The sequence below is a fragment of the Cibotium barometz genome, chromosome 5 (genome assembly GCF_041138505.1).
Source record: "Cibotium barometz isolate CiBa-2024 chromosome 5, ASM4113850v1, whole genome shotgun sequence".
Taxonomy (NCBI): Eukaryota; Viridiplantae; Streptophyta; class Polypodiopsida; order Cyatheales; family Cibotiaceae; genus Cibotium; species Cibotium barometz.
The window spans coordinates 61,310,395-61,332,916 of NC_141050.1; the positions used below are offsets into that span (position 1 = coordinate 61,310,395).

General features: G+C 42.9%; 1 protein-coding gene and 1 pseudogene across 2 annotated transcripts; both read left to right on the top strand.

Annotated features, from left to right (window-relative positions):
• The first annotated feature begins 202 nt into the window (after nt 1–202).
• Nucleotides 203–2,087, top strand: LOC147638728 (linamarin synthase 2-like). Its single transcript, XM_086798701.1, has 2 exons — nt 203–826; nt 937–2,087. Exons 1-2 carry the CDS (start codon nt 337–339, stop codon nt 1,881–1,883), a joined length of 1,437 nt encoding a protein of 478 aa, XP_086654827.1. The 5' UTR covers nt 203–336; the 3' UTR covers nt 1,884–2,087.
• Nucleotides 2,088–7,718: 5,631 nt separating this feature from the next.
• On the top strand, nt 7,719–11,860 carry LOC147638729 (linamarin synthase 1-like; annotated as a pseudogene). Its single transcript, XR_015265968.1, has 2 exons — nt 7,719–8,305; nt 9,886–11,860. The product of XR_015265968.1 is annotated as a linamarin synthase 1-like (transcript).
• The last annotated feature ends 10,662 nt before the right edge of the window (nt 11,861–22,522 follow it).

Genomic DNA, 22,522 nt, shown 5'->3' on the forward strand with positions numbered 1-22,522 from the left:
CCATGGTACTACTGCATGTACAACCACGTGAGAGCATTAATAGCCACCTACCTCGTTTGACCAGTTCTCATCATGTTTACCATGACGATTAGGGATTGCATCATCATGTAGATATTTTTTTCAAAAGTGATAAATTATATATGCTTATTAGGCGGTCCGGTCCGTCATCCATGACGATACCCTCCCTATGTCCAACCCCTTCCCCTTCCTTTCCCTTCCTTGTTCTACGCTTTCTGCTTTCTAAAAGCTCCAGCGTCCCTAAAGCTTCTTGCTTCCAAGGTAGGAGGACTCTGGCCCAAGCATCCTCGCTTAAACTCGTCTTCCCTGTTAGCTCGAATGGCTACCATGCATGCGGTGGTGTTTCCTTATCCTTCTCAAGGGCACATCAATCCCATGTTCCAACTGGTCCGTCGCCTTCTAGAGAGAGGCTTTTACATCACGTTTATAAACACAGAATACAACCACGAGCGAATTCTAAAGAATGGGGCTTCTGGGGGACTGATCTCTTCGCCGAATCTGAGGTTTTTGGTGACTCCGGACGGTTTACCTCCGAAACACGGACGTCTCAATGAGAACGTTGTCGAGTTTATGGAAACCATCGACAAGATCCAACCTCCGCTGCTAGAAAAGTTAGTGAAGGAGATCGTGAGCACCTCTGCCATCCCGGTCACTTGCATCATCTCAGACTCTGCGTGCTCCTGGATGCAAGATGTGGCAGATGCAGTAAACCTCCCTAGGGTCGTGCTGTGGACCACTCCCGTGCACGCTAGTCTGGCTTACTGCTCGCACTCGCTCTTGACATCGAAGGGATTTGTACCCTTTAAAGGTCCGAGCTAATATAGTCCCTCATCGTCATTAATACTGGCCCATGTTTGTTAATTAGGTTTGAGCTTCATAATTAATCGGTTTTTTACTGCTGTCTTGCACTCACTGAAGGCAAAGAGGATCGATCCAGACTCGTCTCCTGTATCCCCGGCCTGCCCCCATTAATGGCCTCCGACATGATCACATTCTTTCAAACCGATGATCCCTTCTTTCAGTGGAGCGCGCGGCATTTCACGGAGATGCCTGCAAAGGCCCAATGGAACCTTGGCAACAATGTCTACGAGCTGGAGAAGGATGCAGCAGACGAGTTTAGCAAGCAGCACGTGCGGTCCTTCTTGCCCATAGGACCCCTGCTGCCGCCATCATATTTTGACGGCGAGATGACGGCGGTGGAAACGAGCCTCTGGGCGGCAGATGCCGGCTGCAAGGAGTGGCTGGACAAGCAAGAGGTCCGCTCGGTGCTATACATCTCTTTCGGAAGCATCGTTCGCATGTGGCCCCAGCAGGTGGAGGAGGTGGCATTGGGCTTGGAGGCTAGCGGGCACGCTTTCCTTTGGGTTCTCCGCTCGGACGTCGACGCGGCCACACGCTCCAAAATCCAAGCATTCCAAGAAAGGACCCGAGGGAGAGGCCTTGTGGTGAGCTGGGCACCCCAGCTGTTGGTGCTCTCCCACCCTAGCTTGGGTGCCTTCTTGACCCACTGCGGCTGGAACTCTCTCATTGAGGGCATCAGTGCTGGCCTTCCCATCCTCGCTTGGCCGGGTGGCTTCGCCGAGCAGCCCATGAATGCGAGGTATGTGGTGGACACATGGAAAATCGGCAGAGAGTTCGAGTCGCAGGAGACCCAAGACGGCCAAATGATGATGGTGAGCAAAAAGGAAGTAGAGCGGGTCATCAGAGCCGTCATGGATAGCACAGAAGGAGAACAACTCAGGAATCGAGCTCTGGCGGTGAAACAAGTTGCAAAGGCAGCTGTGGCCCGGGGAGGTTCTTCGCACCAGAACCTAGATCACTTTGTGAAGGCCATGACTCTCCTGGCACAGAAGAAGTTGAGCTGAGCAGCTACCTTGGTTGTATGTGTTGTATGTGTTTTGTATGAAAAAAATAACCTTTCTGCACAAGCCTAAGCCACGTACGCCTCCCCTTATCGTCGTGACGTGGCACTATAAAATACAGACGTCCTTAACGCAGAACTGTGAAATTTCTTTCGACAGGTTATTGTCGCCTAAGTTTAATGCAAGATAAAAACAAAGAACAAGATACTAACGTCCGTCTTCTTCCAATAGAGCGCTCCCTCACATCACACAGCGTCCAAGGCTCAAGCACTTTTTAGCTCTGGTTGTTCGCTCTTGTTTGTGAAGGCAGTTGGCGGACAGTGCTTCACAACTCAACGAACAATGCCTGTTTGTGAATCAGGCCTATAAGATACTCCGCTTTAGTTGTCAAGTCAAAATCAAATGGTTTCCCCCTCCCCCCTCAATCAAATTTAAAAGCAAATGGATTCACCACTCGAAACGGACAAGAGACATCGCCACAAAGAATGTCGACAGTTCCCAACTATATAACTATTTTGGCAACACTAGTTTCACAAATGGCACTGTTGCCGGGGAGGCAAAGTCATGCTTAGCTCTTGTTTTCTTCCTACGTGCTTTAGGGAGAGTAGTAGTTACCATGAAAAACACACGGTTAGGAGTCTCATCGATGATTTGATTGTGTTTTCTGGTTATTTCCATTATTAGAGAGTACTTAAGAGTGATCGTTAGAGCAAATGTTATGCATGTGTTTAATGTTAATACATGCTCTTAGAGCATGGAAAGCATCATTTGCAAGTCCTTTATGTAGGTTAGAGAGCTAAATTTCATGCAAGGCTCGAATGGGCCCAAGAAAGAAGATCCGGTTAGTTGTGGGAGGTAGGAAAACCGTGTAGCAGTCCTAATTTATCTTTACCGGGGCCGAGTCTACACATTTAGCTATGGAAGGTGGGAAAACCACATAGCAACCCTAGTTTATCTTTATGGGCCGAGTTTACACTATAGACCTACTTGATCATGTCATGTTTGTCCCATGTATACATGCTTATATAAACACATAGCCATCCTCTTTCTCCACATACTTCAATAGTCATCACTATGAGTTTACTCCCTAGCTTCTACTAATAGACATCATCCATCGTACGCATTCCAAATCAACCATCCAATCTTCCTTTGCATGAGCACATGGGTGTGGTCTATCACATCACTTTAGTAATACAATATTCTTCTCAATCTCTATTATTGTGCAATTTAAAATTTTAAGTTTTGCATTATGAGAGATCCTATTTCTTGTGAGTGTTCTCTTGTGTACTTTGCATGTTGTATCCTCTCTCACATGGTAATAAAGCTCTAGCTTGGTGTTAGATCCCACTTATCTCCCCCTTTTTGTAAAGAAATTTTAATCACACTATATGTGCACATTTTAAGAGAAGGAAAATGTGCAAATTCGGTGTGTACACGTGTAATTATGAGTAAACCTTCTAAAAGCCTAGGAAATAATTGTACTAAGGTTGCGCATAATTACTAAGGGTCACATGCATAGAAAATTTAATTAAAACCTAGGGATGCTTGTGTGCACATTTAACTTTTAAAAGAGATGTGTTGTTTTGTAAATAAAAATAATATGCGTAAGAGCACACAATTTATATTAATTAAATTAAATTAGAACATTGTAGCCTAGCAAAATTGTTAGTAAATAAAGTGAGAAGGTTTCTATGAGGAAAATTTAAACTAGCAAGCCTATGTGAAGGTGTACACTTTATTTAAATGGACCAAGGAAAAATGGCCTAAGATTCAAAACCATGGTTCCAACAAAACCATAGTAGGACAAGCACTTTTTTGGAAATCGGACTGCAGAGAGTAGGGAACAGGGACTTCTTGACGAACGCAGAGGTACAGGTGGAGATCGACGGTTCAGCTGTAAGGGCGCGCTCCGGGGACGGTCCCCTGGACAGCGTGGGTGCGCAGGTGCCAAGCAGGAAGAGATCATGTCTAGATCAGGCCTTCAGTAATATGGAGCAGACTTATGTAGAAAAGCTACAGTATGGGAGTATCTCTGAGGAGACCCAAGCCTCCAATGGCTCAGGACATGGACAAGCTATCTGCCAAGAATGGGGAAGGCAAGAAGGTCTTCCAGACCAAGGTGGAACTGTCTATGGGGAAGGTAATTGCAGGGCTGCATAAAGCAATGGTATACATGTATTTTATGGGGAAACCACCTTCTGAGGATGAGTTCAGACGATGGTTTGCAGAGGTGTATGGGGGCAGGGCTGGACTTAGTAAGTCACACTTTGCAGGCAAAGGTTTCTTCCAAGCCATTATGGAGACTGAAGCCCAGAGGAATTACGTGCTTGGGACAGTTGCAGCTTTTAAAGGCAACCTGGTGTATACTGTGCCATGGGCCCCCTCCATCAAACCAGAAGAGATGCTTCAATACCAGTGCCCTGTATGGATTGAGTTCCCTGAGCTGCCATACTACTTTGGGACCAAGTCAAAGTCATGGCAGGATCTCTGGGGAAGGTCCTGTACACTCATAAGGAAGGCATGCGTGAAAGTAAGTTAGCTAAGAGGGCATGTGTTCTCTGGGACAGAAGGGTTGAGGTTTCAGATGTGGTACAGTTCGCATTGGGTGATCATAAAGTGGATATTGCAGTCAAATTCCAAGCCTTCCCAGACTCGTTACAAATGTAGAGGGCAAGGCCACTTTGCAAGGGAATGTCCAGAGCAGACAACTCACCCAGGGAACCCCAAGGTCCCACCTCAGGCTCAGCAAAAACCTGACCAGTAGAGCAGGCCCTTCCCCAGGCGCAATCTAAAGAAGGGAGCTCTCAGGTCCCTCCTCCAGCAGCTCCTCAAGACAAAGGCAAGGGTAAAGTCACCCCCCAAGTTCCCCCTGCTACAAATCACCAGGATAAGGAGGTGGTGGAGAAGCAGCAGAATGACGGCTGGCAACAAGCCAAGCAAAGGAAAACAGCCACTAAGGTAGGCAGTAGCAGCACAGGCAAAGCCCTTCATGACATCACCAACAGAATCAGGCTCAAGGGCAGCATTAAAAAGGCAGCTAGGAATAGGTCTAGGGAGTTTGCTGTACTCTTGGATAGTCAAGAGGATGAGGTATATACCACTATCAATCTTGCTGATGGATAATATGTACTCAAGACCCTTAAAACTAATCTCCTGGAATGTAAGGGGTATGTGTAGCCCAGCCAGGCAAGGCTATGTCAGGCACTTGCTCAGTCAGGAGAAGCCTGATTTTTTGTTCCTACAGGAAACCAAGACAGGCTCCATGTTGTTTAACATGAAGCAGTTTGAATGTATGGTAAGCACCTCATACAGAGGTACTGGGGGTTGTATGACACTAGTGAACAGGAGACAGAGTTGAGGAGGTAATCATGCCCCCCTCCCTGTGGTAGAATGATTGCATGTAAGGTCCATGTGGAAGGTGAAGTGATTGGTCTCATTAATGTGTATGCACCCAACTCTGAACCAGAGCGAAGACTGGTGTCGGATTTGCTTTACCAGCTGGACTGGGATGTCCCCATTTGCTTTGCAGGTGACTGGAACTTTGAACCAACAGTTGATGCTCCATCCCCCCAGTGGGATAATTGGGCCAAAAAGTTTGACATCAGAGATGCTGCATAATTGAAAGGTTGTGAACCATGCATGCTCCCAACATGGAACAATAGGCACACCGTGCAGAGACTCATTGCAAGAAGATTGGATAGAGTGTACCTCTCTAAGCAAGGGTCCTGGACCCATCATGAAATTAAGGGGAAGCTGCTACATTGCCACACAGTTTCTGACCACACTCCAGTATCGATAAGCCTCAAATGTAAAATAGACAGGAAAGTCAGTAAAGAACCCCCACCCTTTAAGTTCAATGTTTCATTCGAAGCAGAAAGGGATGGAGGTAGTAATCAACCTGGCCAAAAAGACGGGCAAGAGAAGAGCCAAGAAAAGGAGAGCAGACTCAATGGGGCTAGAGACTGCACTTGAGAAGATAAGACTTGCTTGTGGTCACAACTCAGATGATTCCATTCTCAACACACTGCTCCACACCCTTGAGGATAAAGCTAAGGCCATTGAAATGGAAAGGGTAGATGCAGCAAGAGTACAGACACGCTTGTATTGGCTCAAAACAGGGGACACTCCATCTAGGGTATTTTTCAAAACACTTAGAGCCAAGAAGGACAATGAGCTTATAGCTGCAGTCAGAGGCCCAGATGGGTCTATAGTTACAGATGAAAAAAGTGTGAATAAACTCTTTGTCCAGACCCTCTCTAATATTGTGGGCTCACCTTTATGTATTAAGGATAGCTATATGGCTAAACTCCAAGAGTTCTAGGAGCCAGTAGAAAGCACTATCCCTGTGGCAACCCAAGCTCTACTTGGCAGACCTTTCTCTTCATATAAGGTGGAGCATGTAGTCCTCTCTATGAAAAAGGAGAAAGCTCCTGGTCCTGATGGTATCCAGGTAGAAGTCCTCCAAGAGCTTATCAAGTATGCTAAGGATGATTTGTGTGACCTGCTTAATGCATTCAGAGCTAATGGTGATATCCCACAGGACATTAACACAGGGCTGATCAAGCTGATACCCAAGGGAGGTGACAGGTTGGAGATAAAAAACTACAGGCCCTTGACCATGCTCAACATAGTTTACAAGGTTATGGCTAAAGCCATGGCATACAGGATTAAAGCCACTGTGGCTAGAGTAGTTCACCCTATGCAGTTTGGGTTTGTTCAGGGGAGGAGTATCCATGAAGCCATCCTAAATGTAATCACAGCCATGGAGTGGGCTTTCGATCAAGGGGTTGAACATGTAATGATCAATATGGATTTAGAGAAGGCTTATGAGTGACAGGGTAGGCTGGGAATACCTACTAGCAGTTGTGGAGAAAATTGGCTTTGGCATGCAGTTTCTTGGAATGGTCGACACTTTTCAGTAATGCATGTGCACAGATTCAGATCAATGGTTATGTGTCTGATGGCTTTCAACTAGCAAGATCTGTGAGACAAGGGTGCTCATTGGCCCCCTTGCTCTTTGCCCTAGCAACTGACCCTCTGTTGAGAAATGTAGACAAACTAATTCAGAAGGGTACCTTGAAGCCTCTGATGCTGCCCCAAGGTCAACCCTTCTCCACCCAACTCTTTGCAGATGACAATTGCAACATAGTGCAGTGCAGTGAAGAATCTATCAAGGGATTGATGCAAATGTATGACAACTTCTGTGCTGTGTCACCCTCCAGAATTGCCCCTCACAAAACAGAGTGTATTAAACTGAGCTTCTCTGATAGGGATGACTGTTTGGCCTCCTTGGGGTTGAAGGACTTGGGTCCTGGGAAGATTATCAGATATTTGGGTTGCCCTATAGGGCTGGGGCTGACTCCCCACCAATGTTTTACCTGGTTTAGTGATAGAATCAGAGGGAAAATCAAAGCTAGGGCCCATTTAAGACTCAGCTTGGTTGGCAGAATCATTGCACTAAGGCACATCCTCATGGCACTTCCTGTGTATGTTGCCACACTACTGAAGTTCTCAGGAAATGACTGGAACAAGCTTGCAATGCAGTTCAGAGAATTCCTCTGGAGTTTTGCAGATAAGAGGACCTGGTCCTTTATTTCATGGGAGAAGATCTGCTCTCCTAGGGAGGAAGGGGGCTGGGGGATCCCTGATATCATAGCTAAGGCTCAAGGCCTGCTTAACAAATGGATTCCCAAACTGGACAGCCCACAACCTTGGGCACAGATTATTAAGTGGAGAATTGAGCAGGCCTCACTTAAAGGCTCCCAATGACTCAATACAAGCTGGATTGATAAGCTAATGCACCTTGACAAGCTAAAGGGCTGGAACTCCTCCCTTACCATGAAGCTAGTAAACAGCTGGAAAGCAACAACTAAGGAGGCAGTATGGATGGGTTCCTGGTTTGACTCATCCCTAGAGCAGAGCATATGGCTTTGCAAAGATGCAATGCAAAATGGTGTCCCAGCAGTGGAAGCTAACCCCAGAGTAGCAAAAAGGCTGGAAGCAAAGGGTCTGGCAAAGTTCAAGGACATTTGGTGCTCTACTACTAAACAATGGCTGATCCCTGCTGGTAGATGGAATGCACTTAACAATGAAGAGCAAAGACTGATGCTACATGTACTGAGCAATATCAAGAGGGAATGGCCCACCTCCCCAATGGTGACCACAAGTGTTAGCATCAAGTATTGGTCCCTCCCAAGCATAAGACCCAAGGTGTCTAGACAGAAATGGGCTATGAGAATAGCTGTTGCCTGGAAGAAGGAAAACTACACTCTGACAGTGGATTATTGCAGGCAGAGAGCCAGGCAGACACGGGGCTCTACAGGCTCAAGTAGATTGGACTTACTCCTGTGGAGAATACTGAACAGGAAACTACCAATTAGGGGCATAACCAGCAAGTGGAGCCAGGGGAACCCTTACTGTCCCAGGTGCAAAACCCATAAGGAATCTATGAGGCATGCTTTTTGAGAGTGCAAGGAGGTGTACCCTGTGTGGACAGTAGTCAACAGAATCCTCAGTGATGACTGTGGAGTGCTTGACAAGATCAGCTGGAAGCAAGCAGTCATTGGATGCAAGGGCAGGATGAACCCTACCATATATCAAGTGTGGCAAACACCGAGAGGCTTGATACTAAGCAGGATATGGGAATCTAGGAATGCTATACTACACAGGGGATCCAGCTGTGACTATAGCTCCATAGGGAGAGTAAGGAATCTAGTGGTAGAAGGTCTTGTACTAGCAAGTACTAGGGAGAGAGGGAAGATAAAAGCTACTGTGGATCTACTGCTTAGGAAAGTCCATAAGCTCCAGTGTTCACCTTAGGGTGCTGTATCTATTTTGATACTTAATATAAATTTCTTTGCATTAAAAAAAAAAACAAAACCATAGTAGGTTTGAACAAGTGGGAAGTGGTATACTACAAAGGGTTTTTAGAAAATGGTAAGTGGAAATGGGGTTTAGAGAAAACTAGGTTGAGCTTCTCACATTAGTTAAACTAGGTGATTTTTGAACATGCAAAAGGCTAAGGCCACTTGAACCCACATTAAACTAGCCGAGCCTACAAATTTAACTAGTCTAAATCCTTCCAGACTTGAACTGTCATTTCTAGCCCACGAACTAGTTTAGTTCATGGGGGTGGCTCAACTTAACACTTATCAATCACTTTGTCATGCACATGCCTTGAGGGGCCATAGGCTATATAAAGCAGTCCATTACATCATTTTTCTCCTATGCCTACAAATTGCATGCTAACTGCTAATATTTTTCATCTTTAATACTTTTGCAACAAGTTCTTAAGTACCTGCTAGTATTTCTAACCTTTAATACTTTTACACCAAGTACTTACAGTACTTGCTAGTCATTACATCAGTCTACATCAAGTTTATGCTACTTTTGGGCACGAAAAGAAAGGAGAAAAACTCATGGGAATCTTTGCATCTTGTGGGCTCATTTTCTCTCTACAGCAAGTTCTCATCAAATTTCAAGCTTTGCTCAAGTAGTCCTTCTTAAATTTTTAAAAATTTGAAGTACAATAGACCCTTTTTAAGCCTTGAAATTCAATTGTTTGAAAAAATACAATTTATTGCACATTTTGTAAATAAACGTAAATAAACAGAGAATTAAAAATAACATTTAGGAAAGGGTAGATGTCCTTTAGACAATAGCCTACCTATTTAAAAGAGTGTGCTTATATTAAGCATGCGAATCATAGGAAAATCTTTACAAGTTGATCAAATTCTTTAGCTTATGTCCACCTTGTCTTGATATCTTTTAAATGACCTTAGAAACTAGTCTTGTCAAAGATCATGTTCCCTTAAACCTAGCTAACACTTAAATAACCCTAGAATTATAGGAATTATATTAGGGCTTGGGAAAGGATAGCACTACTGATGGGCGGTCCCATCATCCATGAGAATCAACTCCCTCCCCCTTCCTTTTTCTAGGCTTTCTGCACTTTTTAAGCTCCAGCGTCCCTAAAGCTTCTTGCTTCCAAGGTTTTTAGGAATTAATCGGTTTTTTACTGCTGTCTTGCACTCAATGAAGGCACAGAGGATCGATCCAGACTCGTCTCCTGTATCCCCGGCCTGCCCCCGTTAATGGCCTCCGAGATGATCACATTCTTTCAAACTGATGATTTCTTCTTTCAGTGGAGCGCGCGGCATTTCACGGAGATGCCTGCAAAGGCCCAATGGAACCTTGGCAACAATGTCTACGAGCTGGAGAAGGATGCAGCAGACGAGTTTAGCAAGCAGCACGTGCGGTCCTTCTTGCCCATAGGACCCCTGCTCCCTCCGTCATATTTTGACGGCGAGATGACGGCGGTGGAAACGAGCCTCTGGGCGGCAGATGCCGGCTGCAAGGGGACAAGCAAGAGGTCCGCTCGGTGCTGTACATCTCTTTCGGAAGCATCGTTCGCATGTGGCCCCAGCAGGTGGAGGAGGTGGCATTGGGCTTGGAGGCTAGCGGGCACGCTTTCCTTTGGGTTCTCCGCTCGGACGTCGACGCGGCCACACGCTCCAAAATCCAAGCATTCCAAGAAAGGACCCGAGGGAGAGGCCTTGTGATGAGGTGGGCACCCCAGCTGTTGGTGCTCTCCCACCCCAGCGTGGGTGCCCTCTTGACCCACTGCGGCTGGAACTCTCTCATTGAGGGCATCAGTGCTGGCCTTCCCATCCTCGCCTGGCCGGGTGGCTTCGCCGAGCAGCCCATGAATGCGAGGTATGTGGTGGACACATGGAAAATGGGCAGAGAGTTCGAGTCGCAGGAGACCCAAGACGGCCAAATGATGATGGTGAGCAAAAAGGAAGTAGAGCGGGTCAGGATAGCACAGAAGCAGAACAACTCAGGAATCGAGCTCTGGCGGTGAAACAAGTTGCAAAGGCAGCTGTGGCCCGGGGAGGTTCTTCGCACCAGAACCTAGATCACTTTGTGAAGGCCATGACTCTCCTGGCACTGGTTACCTTTAAAATCTGAGCATGACCATTTTCTTCTATGAACACCTCCGTGCCGACCATCCTGCTCTAAGGAGAACTGCCGTACCACCGGCTTAAGCGCACGGAGTGCTAGTGTAGAAAGAAGTTCCACCCCTCTCTAGATCGATGGGGCAAGTTTTCAGTTCCTACAAACATGATATGTCAGGGTGCAACAGGTCTAAAACCTCCCATCTCTTTCGACTAGAACACATCCCTTGAATGTTCTAGGAGATAATTTTTATTTGTGTGTGCAGAGTCATGTTATTCATCTTGAGACATATCCAGCTCAATACCTATTGCCCAGAATGAGGCTTTGTCCTTAAGCCTGAGCTTCTTTCTTGAGCGAGCCCTTACTTGGCCCCTGTGGGGGGATGTTAGGGTTTCTAGGTTGCAGAGGGGGACGGGTTGGGGTGTTCTTACTTGCCACGCTAGAACCTTGGTCTTGAAGTGGCTCTCGGTCTCTCTTCCTTGACGATTTTGCCATCGGGATCAGGGTCGCATGTGTCGGAGTTGCATCAGAGGGGATCGGAGACGTGTCGTCACTCTTCTTAGATTCCTCACTAGCATTGGAGCTAGGACCGTGGTTGGGTTGCGGACAGTCCTTGGCAAAGTGGCTGGCTTGTTTGCACTTGTAGCAGGAGTCCAAGAATGTACCGAACCGTACAAGGATGTTGAACTCGATGCCTTCCAGTGTCATAAGAGCTAGGACATCCGGGATATGGTTTTGTCTCGCCTAGAGAATGCAACACTACCTTGGCCCTCGGCCTTCATTGTGTTCCAGTGGAGGGATGTAGAGCACTTTGCCCAGAACTCCCGCCACTGTGGGGACCTCCGTCCATAGGTAATATGGTAGGTCAGGAAAGCTAATCCACAACGGGCATTCGTTTTACAGAACATGCTCAGGTTTGAAGGCAGGGTACCAGGGGATGATGTGTACCAGGTTGCCATTGTAGCACGGGACCACTGCACAGATACTGTCTCTTTGTCCCCCTGTCCCAACTATATAACTATTTTAGCAACGTTAGTAGTCTGAACTTGTTCACAAATGGCATTGTTGTCGGGGAGGCACGGTCTTGTTTTCTTCCTACTTGCTTTAGGGAGACTAGTGGTTACAATGAAAAACAAGCGGTTTGGAGTCTCATTGATGATTTGGTTGTGGTTTTTTGGTTATTTCCATTATTAGACAATACTTTAGAGTGATTGTTAGAGCAAATGTTATGCATGTGTTGATGTTAATGCATGCATGCTCTTAGAGCATGGAAAGGATCATTTGCAAGTCCTTTATCTAGATTAGAGAGCTAAATTTTATGCATGGCTCGAACAGGGCCCAAGAAAGAAGGTTTGGTTAGCTGTGGGAGGTGGGAAAATCGTGTAGCAGTCCTAGTTTATGCTTACCGGCCGAGTCTACATATTTAGCTATGGAAGGTGGGAAATCCACTTAGAAACCCTAGTTTATATTTATGGGCCGAGTCTACACCGCAAATGTATGTGATCATGTCATGTTTGCCCCACATATATATGCTTATATAAACACATAGCCATCCCCTTTCTCCACATACTTCAATAGTCATCACTATAAGTTTACTCCCTAGCTTCTACTAACATATAGCCTCCATCGTAGGAGTTCCAAATCAACCATTGAATCTTCCTTTCCAAGATCACACGGGTGTGGTCTGTTATATAACTTTCAATAATATCACTTTAGTAATATAATATTCTTCTCAATCTCTATTATATTGTGCAATTTAAAATTTCAAGTTTTGTGCTATGAAAGATCCTACTTCTTATGAGTGTTCTCTTGTGTACTGTGCATGTTGTATCCACTCTTACATAATGTGCAACTTGGGTGTGTACACTTGTGTAATTATGAGTTAACCTTGTAAAAGCCTTAGATAATTGTACCAAGGTTGCACATAATTACTAAGGGTCACAACGATAGAAAATTTAATTAAGACCAAGGGGTGCCTGTGTGCACGTGTGTGAGCACATTAACTTTTAAAAGAGATGTGTTGTTTTGTAAATAAAAATAATGTGTCTAAGAGCACATAAGCTATATTAATAAAAGTAAAAGTAATTAGAACATTGTCTAGCCTAGCAAATTGCTAGTAAATGAAGTGATAAGGTTTAAATGGGGAAAAATTCAACTAGCAAGCCTATGTGAGAGGTGTACACTCTATTTAAATGGACCAAGGAAAAATGGCCTAAGATTCAAAACCATGGTTCCAACAAAACCATAGTAGGTTTGGACAAGTGGTATACTACAAATGGTTTCTAGAGAGTGGTAAGTGGAAATGAGGTTTAGAGAAAACTAGATGTTGAGCTTCTCACATTAGTCTAGGTGATTTTTGAACATGCAAAAGGATAAGGTCACTTCAACCCACATTAAACTAGCTGAGCCTACAAATTTAACTAGTCTAAATCCTTCCAGACTCGAACTGTCACTTCTAGCCCATGAACTAGTCTAGTTCATGGGGGTGGCTCAACTTAACACTTATCAATTTCTCATGCACATGCCTTGAGGGGTTGTAGGCTATATAAAGCAGTCCATTCCATCATTTTTCTCCTATGCCTACAAATTGCATGCTAATTGCTAATATTTTTCATCTTTAATGCTTTTGCAACAAGTTCTTAAGTACTTGCTAGTATTTTTCATCTTTAATACTTTTACACCAATACTTACAGTGCTTGCTAGTCATTATATTCGTCTACATCAAGTTCATGCTACTTTCGGGCACAAAGATAAAGGAGAAAAGTCATGGGGAATCTTTGCATCTTGAGGGGTCATTTTCTCTCTAGAGCAAGTCTTCATCAAATTTCAAGCTATTTTCTCAAGTAGTACTTTACACCTTTTTAAATTTTTAAAAATTTGAAGTATAATAGTCCTTTTTAAGCCTTGAAATTCAATTTTTTGAATTGTTAGAAAAATTACAATTTATTACACATTTTGTAAATAAACATAAATAAACAGAGAATTAAAAATACCATTTAGAAAAGGATAGATGTCCTCTATAGAAATCTTATCGGTCGTCGACCCTAGTGTCGATCCCTCCCACATGGCCTAGACACCTTTACACTTCACTGTGCCATCTTCCTTTTTCCATTGTGTAGGCCACCCCTCCATGCAGAGCTGAGAGTTGCCTCTTCTCTGTCATCTTCCCGTGAAGGTTGCAGGGCCACCACTTCATGCAAAGCTGCCTCCTTTAATGTGGGCAGTTTGAATTCCACTTCGGGTGAGCTTTCCTCTTTGCGCGTTGTTTTATTCCACTTCGTGCACGAGCCACCCCTCCTCAGAACTCTGTTTCGGCCTAGTGAGCCACCCCCCTTCTCTCTCTCTCTCATTATCTTTCTTCATGTTTTTTTTCTCATGTTGGTTTGTTTGATTGTTTTCTCATGTTAATTTGTTTCATTTTTTTCTCATGTTGGTTTGTTTTATGGCTTATTGGTGCGCTCTTATCAGCCTCTCCTCCTCGGTCTGCTTTCGGTTGCTCCCTTATCGGCCTCCCCTCCATGGCCTACTTTTGGTTGGCCCTCCTCACAGAGAGAGAGAGAGAGAGAGAGAGAGAGAGAGAGAGAGAGAGAGAGAGAGAGAGAGATTGATTTCACTTTGTGAGTGTGTGTGAGTGTGTGCGTGCATGTGTGTGTGTGTGTGTGTGTGTGTGTGTGTGTGTGTGTGAGAGAGAGAGAGAGAGAGAGAGAGAGAGAGAGAGAGATTGATTTCACTTTGTGAGAAAGTAAGCTTCATGATTATTTGGTTTTGTTGCAATTCTAATAAAGCAAGAAGATAGTTGGTTATGAAGCATTTAGACAAAATTCAAGTATGTGGAGAGTTAAGTTTATGTAGGGATCACATCTAAGTCTTTTGGTTTGGGATCGTAACATCTTCAAGACATGGAAAAAGGTGGAATGCATGAGTCAAAAGGCTCTTAAAAAGTAAATGATTCAAGTGTGTTTCTTTCTATCAAGGTTAAAACATGTTGATATCTCAATCCAAGACTAAGTAAAATCAATGAGGTATTAGCCAAGTGTGCATTGCAAGGAATAAAAAGATATGTCATTGCTGCAAAGGAACTTTGCTTGGATAAGATGGCGATCGAGCTAAACATGTAAGTGTTTTAAATTCATTGCTTTATTCTTGATTTATTTATGATTTTAAAATCTAGAACTTTTTCATTGTATATATTGTTTGGTTTTGACCTTTAATATCACTTAAGTATTGTTTATTTACTCCTAAATTATATACATTGTATCCAATTCATAAATCTTGACATTCTATGGAGACATCATGTTTTGATATATTATGTCTCCATCTTTTGCTTATGTTTTTGTGTTTCAGATTCTAGTGGCCTCTCTATGTAGGTGCTCTATGCGTCTCTGCTCAATCATCTCATATGTGCATCCTCGTGGGTACATTACTAGTCTCTGCAACCATGTCGGGTCCGGAATTTGTGGATCCTCCTTGCTGTGAGTCTCAGTGTGGTCTGGTGGGCTGTCTAGCTCCTGGGCCTCTCGCGCATCCATGAGTTTGGTGGCCCTGCATCTATCTAAGTCTCTTGTCTCTAAAAGTGAAAGCCTCTCTGGCAAATAGATCCAGGCATCTCTGATCCTCATAGTTAATGACCCTAGAAATAGGGCCAAATCCATCTCTAAAGAGACAGTGAAACCTCCCCTGGATCTCATAGTATGCTGGGCATCTGCATAAGAAGTGCTCCTCTATCGTCTCAACCTCGCCCATGTCACATATGGAGCATGTCTGGCCTCTCCTCGTCCGTCTCATCCTGCCTGCCTCAATCTCCAATCTGTGGGATGAAACTCTAAGTTGTCCGTCCAAGAGAGATCCTGAGTGCATGCGAGAGATGTATCCCCGTGTACCCTGCAGGCTCAATGAAACCCTCGTCCGAGATCCAGAGAAAATGACTGTGGTATGCAGCCATCTTCACAGGCAAACGTGTGGGGAGGATCCATGTATGGAATGTGTAGAGCTAGAGCAGGAGGTCCGCATGAATGACTTGACTGATCTGGTGTCATGATAAGTATAAGTGAGGAGCGTCGAGACTGTATCTGAATGGCGGAAGCTTGTCTATGTCTAGGCCAAGCGAGTGACACCATGTACGGAGTCTATGGAACTAGCATCTCTAAGTACCTGCATCTGCCAGAACTTGGGATGAAGTCAAAGCAAGCCATGGAAGTCGAGTGCGACCCTCTACTGTGTCTCTAAATCTGAGGATCCACTGGAGGTATATGATAGTCTGGAAGGCTGCATCGAGGACCAATGGTGAGGCTCCAAACTCTGCCACCAGTAAAATGTGGTGGGGTACGGAAGGCTTGGCTCTGATGAGCCTGGAAAAGAGTAGAACCTGTACCCTCTCGATCGCTCTCTAGTCATCCAATCCGAGGTCACAGGCCCAGAAAGGACTCCCATACATGGTGGCAGGTCGCACTAATGTGTCGAACAAGAGGGACTTCGTGTTCGGGTGCTGGAAATGAGACTGATGACACTATCTCTCGAGATGCGCCAGTGAAGCATATCCTGTCCGCATCCTGTCTTGAACCGCTGGTATCATAGTCAAGGAAGGCCCTGTGAAGACCACCCCCAGGTACATGTAACATCTGACCAGCTCCACCTGCTCTCCTCCAAACATGAATCCCTCATGTCTCTGGAATGCTGAATAAGAGGTGTTGAAGATCATTACCTTGGTCTTCCCAAGGAATGCTGAATAAGAGGTGTTGAAGATCATTACCTTGGTCTTCCCAAGGTTCACATTCAACTCCCTCTCCTGGCAGAACCTATGAAGAGCGTCCAGGTGCATCTGAAGTCCCTATGTAGTGGACGAGATCAAGACCACATCATCGGCATAAAGAAGAATTGGAATAAGAGCTCCTGCCACCAACAATGACCCCCCCAACGTCTGCATGAAAGTCTCTAGCTCGTCAATGTATAACCCGAATAGTGTAGGTGAAAGAGGACAACCCTGTTTCACCCCTATCGTGTAGGTGAAAGAGGACAACCCTGTTTCACCCCTATCGTGTCGGTGAAAGAGGACAACCCTGTTTCACCCCTATCATGCTATGGATCTCATCGGAGAGCCTGCTGGTGGCTGACTCTGCCTGTGACATGCTTATATAGTGCTACTATAGCCCACTGAATCTGCGTGTTGTATCCCAACTGCTAGATCCGGTGAAAGAGACGGTGTCTGGGAACAGTATCAAATGCTCTCTTGAAGTCTACGAAGTAGTAGTAGAGACGCTGGCTGCGTGATCTCGCCTCCTCCACCATGGCCTTGAGAGAGAGAGAGAGAGAGAGAGAGAGAGAGAGAGAGAGAGAGAGAGAGAGAGAGAGAGAGAGAGAGAGAGAGAGAGAGAGAGAGAGAGAGAGAGAAATATATATTTATGTGTGTGCTCACACACATACACATTTGACTTACATATGTTGATACATGTATCACATAGATCACACATGGATGTAGATGCTCAATCACATGGTTATTTGAAATGTGATATTGATCTTGGAGTGAAGTTTTAATTAACACATAATAGTTACAATTATGATTTTTACACCCATGTGCACGTACATAGTAGTTACAATTATGATTTATACACACATGCACACACACATTGTAGTCACAATTAAGTGTGTGTTTATGCATGGACGTAATGCATGCAAAAACACACATATGCAAGGTGAAAGCTATTTTTTAAAAGGAACTTTTAATATTTTTTTTCTTTGTTTAAGTATGATGTTTATGTGCATTAACTTTGGCATGCGGCATTAAGTTTGTGTGTGGTGTGTGTGTGTGTGTGTGAGAGAGAGAGGGGAGAGAGAGAGAGAGAGAGAGAGAGAGAGAGAGAGAGAGAGAGAGAGAGAGATAGCCGCACTCACACACATGTAGATACATGTAACACATTAATCAGACATGGATGCACATGCTCAATCACACGGTAGATACATGTAACACATTAATCAGACATGGATGCACATGTAGATACATGTAGATACATGTAACACATGAATCAGACATGGATGCACATGTAGATACATGTAACACATTAATCAGACATGGATGCACATGCTCAATCACACGGTAATTTGAAATGTGATTGAGCATGTGCATCCATGTCTGATTAATGTGTTACATGTATCTACATGTGTGTGAGTGCGTCTCTCTCTCTCTCTCTCTCTCTCTCTCTCTCTCTCTCTCTCTCTCTTACACACACACACACACACACACACACACACACACACACACACAAGGGTAAGCACCCAAATGTACAAATTCAAACACACATGTACACATACATAGTAGTTACAACTATGATTTTTACACCCATGCGCATGCACATAGCAGTTACAATTATGATTTATACACACACACACATAGTACTCATGCATCTACTTACCTATATGTATGTATGTATGATTGACAGAGATGGAAGAGGTGACTTGCATTTTTTTAAAGCACATGAGGAGTACTCTTTCTTTTGAGGAAAGGGTGAATTTGGCTATATAATTTGAGTGTCGCTTTTTTCATAGTGTAAGCTAAGTTGTTGGGCCATGGTTAGTTCAAGTTGCTGGATGGAATGATGTTTTTAAAATTATTATACATTTAGAGCCAGAAAAAGTAGATGAAAATATTACGCTAATGTATATTAAAGAAAGTCTAGGATTGATAGATTTTTATGAAATAGATTATAATATCTTTGGTGATAGAGATCAAGCACACGACAACTATATGGGTGTGTTCTTCTTCTATGACCATTAGTGCTAGTAGGTTGCTTTTGGTATTTGAATAGTTTATTTTTATAAAATAAATACTGTCTTTGTCTCTCTCATTCTTTTCTTATACTCTATCTCTTTGTCGCTCACTATAAAAAAGATAATCATTATTATTAATGTAAAGTTTGATTATGTTTTATCTAGAGACATGTCATTAGACATTTTAAAGTTGACCGATGTGACTAATAATAAATTATGAGATATGATGTTTTTGAGGAGATGCCACAAGTGGGTTTTTTTGGATACCAACCTAGCCCAAAATGGAAAGTTCTTAGGTTTGATGGATGGGATGATGTTAATCCTTGGTATATTTATAAAGTCTTAGATCCCTATAGGTTAGATGACAATCTCAAGCTCCTCTTAATCAAAGAGGCATTGGGATTACTAGATGGCTTTTACATTTTGGGTAGTAGATGTAGGAGCTCCAAGGAAAAGCGCTTCATTTTTAAGGAAATATTGAAGTGCATTCCGATAAGGAAATTGGTAAAGATAATGATGTAATAATCTTTAAGATTATTGATGGATGTCTCTTCTCTCTCTCTCTCTCTATTACACACACACACACACGTGTATTACACACACGTGTAATACACAAATAGTTACTCTTGCCTTTTTCTATGTGTTTGGTGTGAAACATAGCTGGGACAATGTGATAAAAATAGAGAGACAATAAGTTTTATGTTGTTTGGGTGTTTGTGTGTGATTGTGTAGAGGCAAGCACAAGGATGATAGCATCGAAGTTGGTGGTTTTGAATACCATTCTCTCTTCGGCTTGAGGTTTCTTTTATTGTTACCTTTTTTCTCTCTATCTATTTGTGTGTTTGTAGTTAATATGTGATGCCTAGATAAAGAGATCTTTTTATGTCCATATGTTTGGTTAGTTGAGAGAGAGAGAGAGATAAGACTGCACATTAAAATACTTTCTATATCTATTTCTATCTCATCGAGTGTTTTAATATTTATAATTTGTATGGCAAATGAGAATGTAATAAATGATTTTTTATTGTCTAATAATTTAGTGTGTGCACATAAATACAGTTTATAATATTGATATGCTTGGCTATCCAAGCTAGAAACTTTTCATTTATTAGACCATTGCCTTTGAGATTGTAGAGAGAGGTTTGCTAATACTAAACTTTTAGAGAGACAATTATATGTCTCACTAAGAGTTAACATTGTGTACTTTTTCTATAAACAAGGTATCTACATGTATATAGTGTTGGTATACAGTTGGGTTATTAGGGTTATGTTAGTTGACAGAGATATGAAGAGATGTTTGGAGAGCCTTAAGATATTCATTTTTTATTTTAACAAATGGAGATCCAAAATGATAACAATGGCTCAAATGCCATAGTGGCTACTAATGGAGCTTCCAATTTAGAAGTAGCTTTGTATACCTCGGCTGAGTTGATGAATGTTTGAGCTGCAAAACACCTTTCTCGGTCAAGGTCTCCATCTAGATAGCCAAGCTCTAAACGTCTACAAACTATCGCGGACAGGTTGCTTGTAAGGAGTACGTAGATGCGCTTTGGGATGAGATTCGTGGACGTGGAAGCCAAAGGGGAGATACGCTAAGAGTTGAGTTGACACATCATCTCCATCACGTTCTTGACAGTAGTGGTTGCATGGAGGCTAACCAATTATACATTGTTATGGCTCACTCTAACCCTCCTTGAAACACATCCAAAAAGAGATTACCTGGTGAACCGCAACTGTCGTGAGGATCTTTCCAATGGCCGAGATCGTAACCCTTGAGGTCCAATCTCTACAACTCCTTGAGAAGCAATTCCACCACATCTCCCGCGAGCATTGTCACACCGCCGCGTTGCACTATGGGTCCTCGTCCCTCCTCTCACCTCACTTCACTCACACACACTCACTAGTATGCATTAGGGAGAGAGATTAGCAAGAGGATTAGCAAGAGTAAGACTCAATTGCACAATGGGAGAGTATGTTGTATTATGAGAGAAATTCACTTATATACATGGCCATAAGTGTTCACACTCACTTGGCCGGGCACTTTAGGCTCATAAGAGGCCTAATGTTATTACAATGACTACTCTCATAATATATCCATGAAGTATATCACTAAGGACTTCATCCTATCTTGCTACCACATGCTCTTGAAGTGGGAATCGCCATAAATACTCCATCACACTATTACAAGCACCCGTCCAAGTTGTAGCTTTGGACACTATTGCTTCATATCTTGAATGTATAACCCTCTGGTGTATCTACCACGACTCCTTGATGTAAGATAATGGCGGTAGCTCTTGTTAATCCTAGATTTGGATTAACAGACATGCTTTCTTTCATGGAAAATATGCATGTTGAAATTGGAGAATGTTTAGGTGGATGTAATAGGGAATTTAAAGAACAAGTTGATTCTCTAAAAGAGCAAGTACGTCCATTAGGCTTGGAGATATTGAGTTTAAAGATATTGATTAATTGACTCAATGCTAATATGACAAAAGGTGAGCCATATGTTGGAAACCACGGTACTTTCCTAAAGATTTTGTGAGAGTAATGATGTTTTTTCTCAAGGGACAAATTGTATTGCAACTTTCCAGATTTGGCTCTCCATGGTGATATTTATGAATTTTCTATTTTTTGAAATTATTTACATCTCTCTTTCTATTTTGTTCTCGCTTTCCTTTTTTTTGTCTCTTAACATGTTTTATATTTCTATGTTTTTTCTTGCTCTCTCTCTCTCTCTCTCTCTCTTTCTCTCTCTCTCTCTCTCTCTCTCTCTCTCTCTCTCTCTCTCTCTCTCTCTCTCTCTCTTGATGGGGACGGAGGAAGGTTTCACTTATTAGTGTCATAAGGAGATGGATTGTATACGTTAGACACACTTATCTATTATAAATTTCTCTAATAATGACATCATGTTTGCTTCTATGCAAAGTCTATCGCTGAGTGTAGGGTCACATATGTGATAATGGCACTTGAAGTAGAATAAATATATAATAAGGTAATATTATGTTGTCCGTTTGACATTAAGAATGTTTGTAAAAAGAAAATTAGTATTTGTTATTTTTTTCAAATGAAGCAGGTTTAAGATGGCCATTAGGAGCTCCATATACCTAAGTTTAAACCAAGTTCATCATCTTCAAATTTTGGATGCAACATGTGCATCTCATCGTAATTGTTTGTGGTCAAGGACTTGCATTCAAAAACAAATTATTGCTACTTTATGAAGTACTTTAATGAAAATGAAATTGAAACATTTGGAATGGTTGAAGGTGAGGAGGAGCATAGAGAATTCTATGGTAGAATCCACTTATATTCGAGTAACAGAGTAACTCCCAATGCTATAGTACTTTAAGAACCTATCAATGAATATTAGAATGTTTAGGCACATAGAGATATGGCACGAGGCCTATTTCTTTTGATTTAAATGAGTTACTTATAGATGAGATTGATCCTATTGATAATTTTCATTCTATTTGCTATGCTGTTGGTGACGTGAAAGGTATTAAATCCAAACGTCACTCTATAAGGCGTGTGTTTTCATTTTGTCGGAATGTTAAGCACCCAACAACTATGGTGGTATGTTTTGGAGATTGAACACTTCACTCATTAGGAGCCGTTGATTATAAGTGCCATTTTTGTGGTACACTAATTTGAAAATATGAGGCTTCAAGGAAGCTTGGACAATATGTGGATGATATTTCTTTACTACCTTTGAAAAATCCTCCTTCTACATTGGTTGAGTTATGACTTGGTAATGATAATGCAAGTAAGGAATATAGGACGAATATATGCTCTTATAACAATGCCTTGTCATTCATTTCACTAGGGTTCACTAGGGGAGAAGGAGTATTTAATTTTCAAATCCATGATACTATACCTATCATTGTGTTGGTCCTATAATACCTGACGAAACACGAGATACATCTCCT

Excerpts from the sequence above, each read along its gene's own strand:
- LOC147638728 (XM_086798701.1), top strand. The coding sequence starts at position 337 with ATGGCTACCATGCATGCGGTGGTGTTTCCTTATCCTTCTCAAGGGCAC. Across the intron at positions 827-936 it reads GGGATTTGTACCCTTTAAAG|GCAAAGAGGATCGATCCAGA; the intron begins GTCCGAGCTAAT and ends CACTCACTGAAG.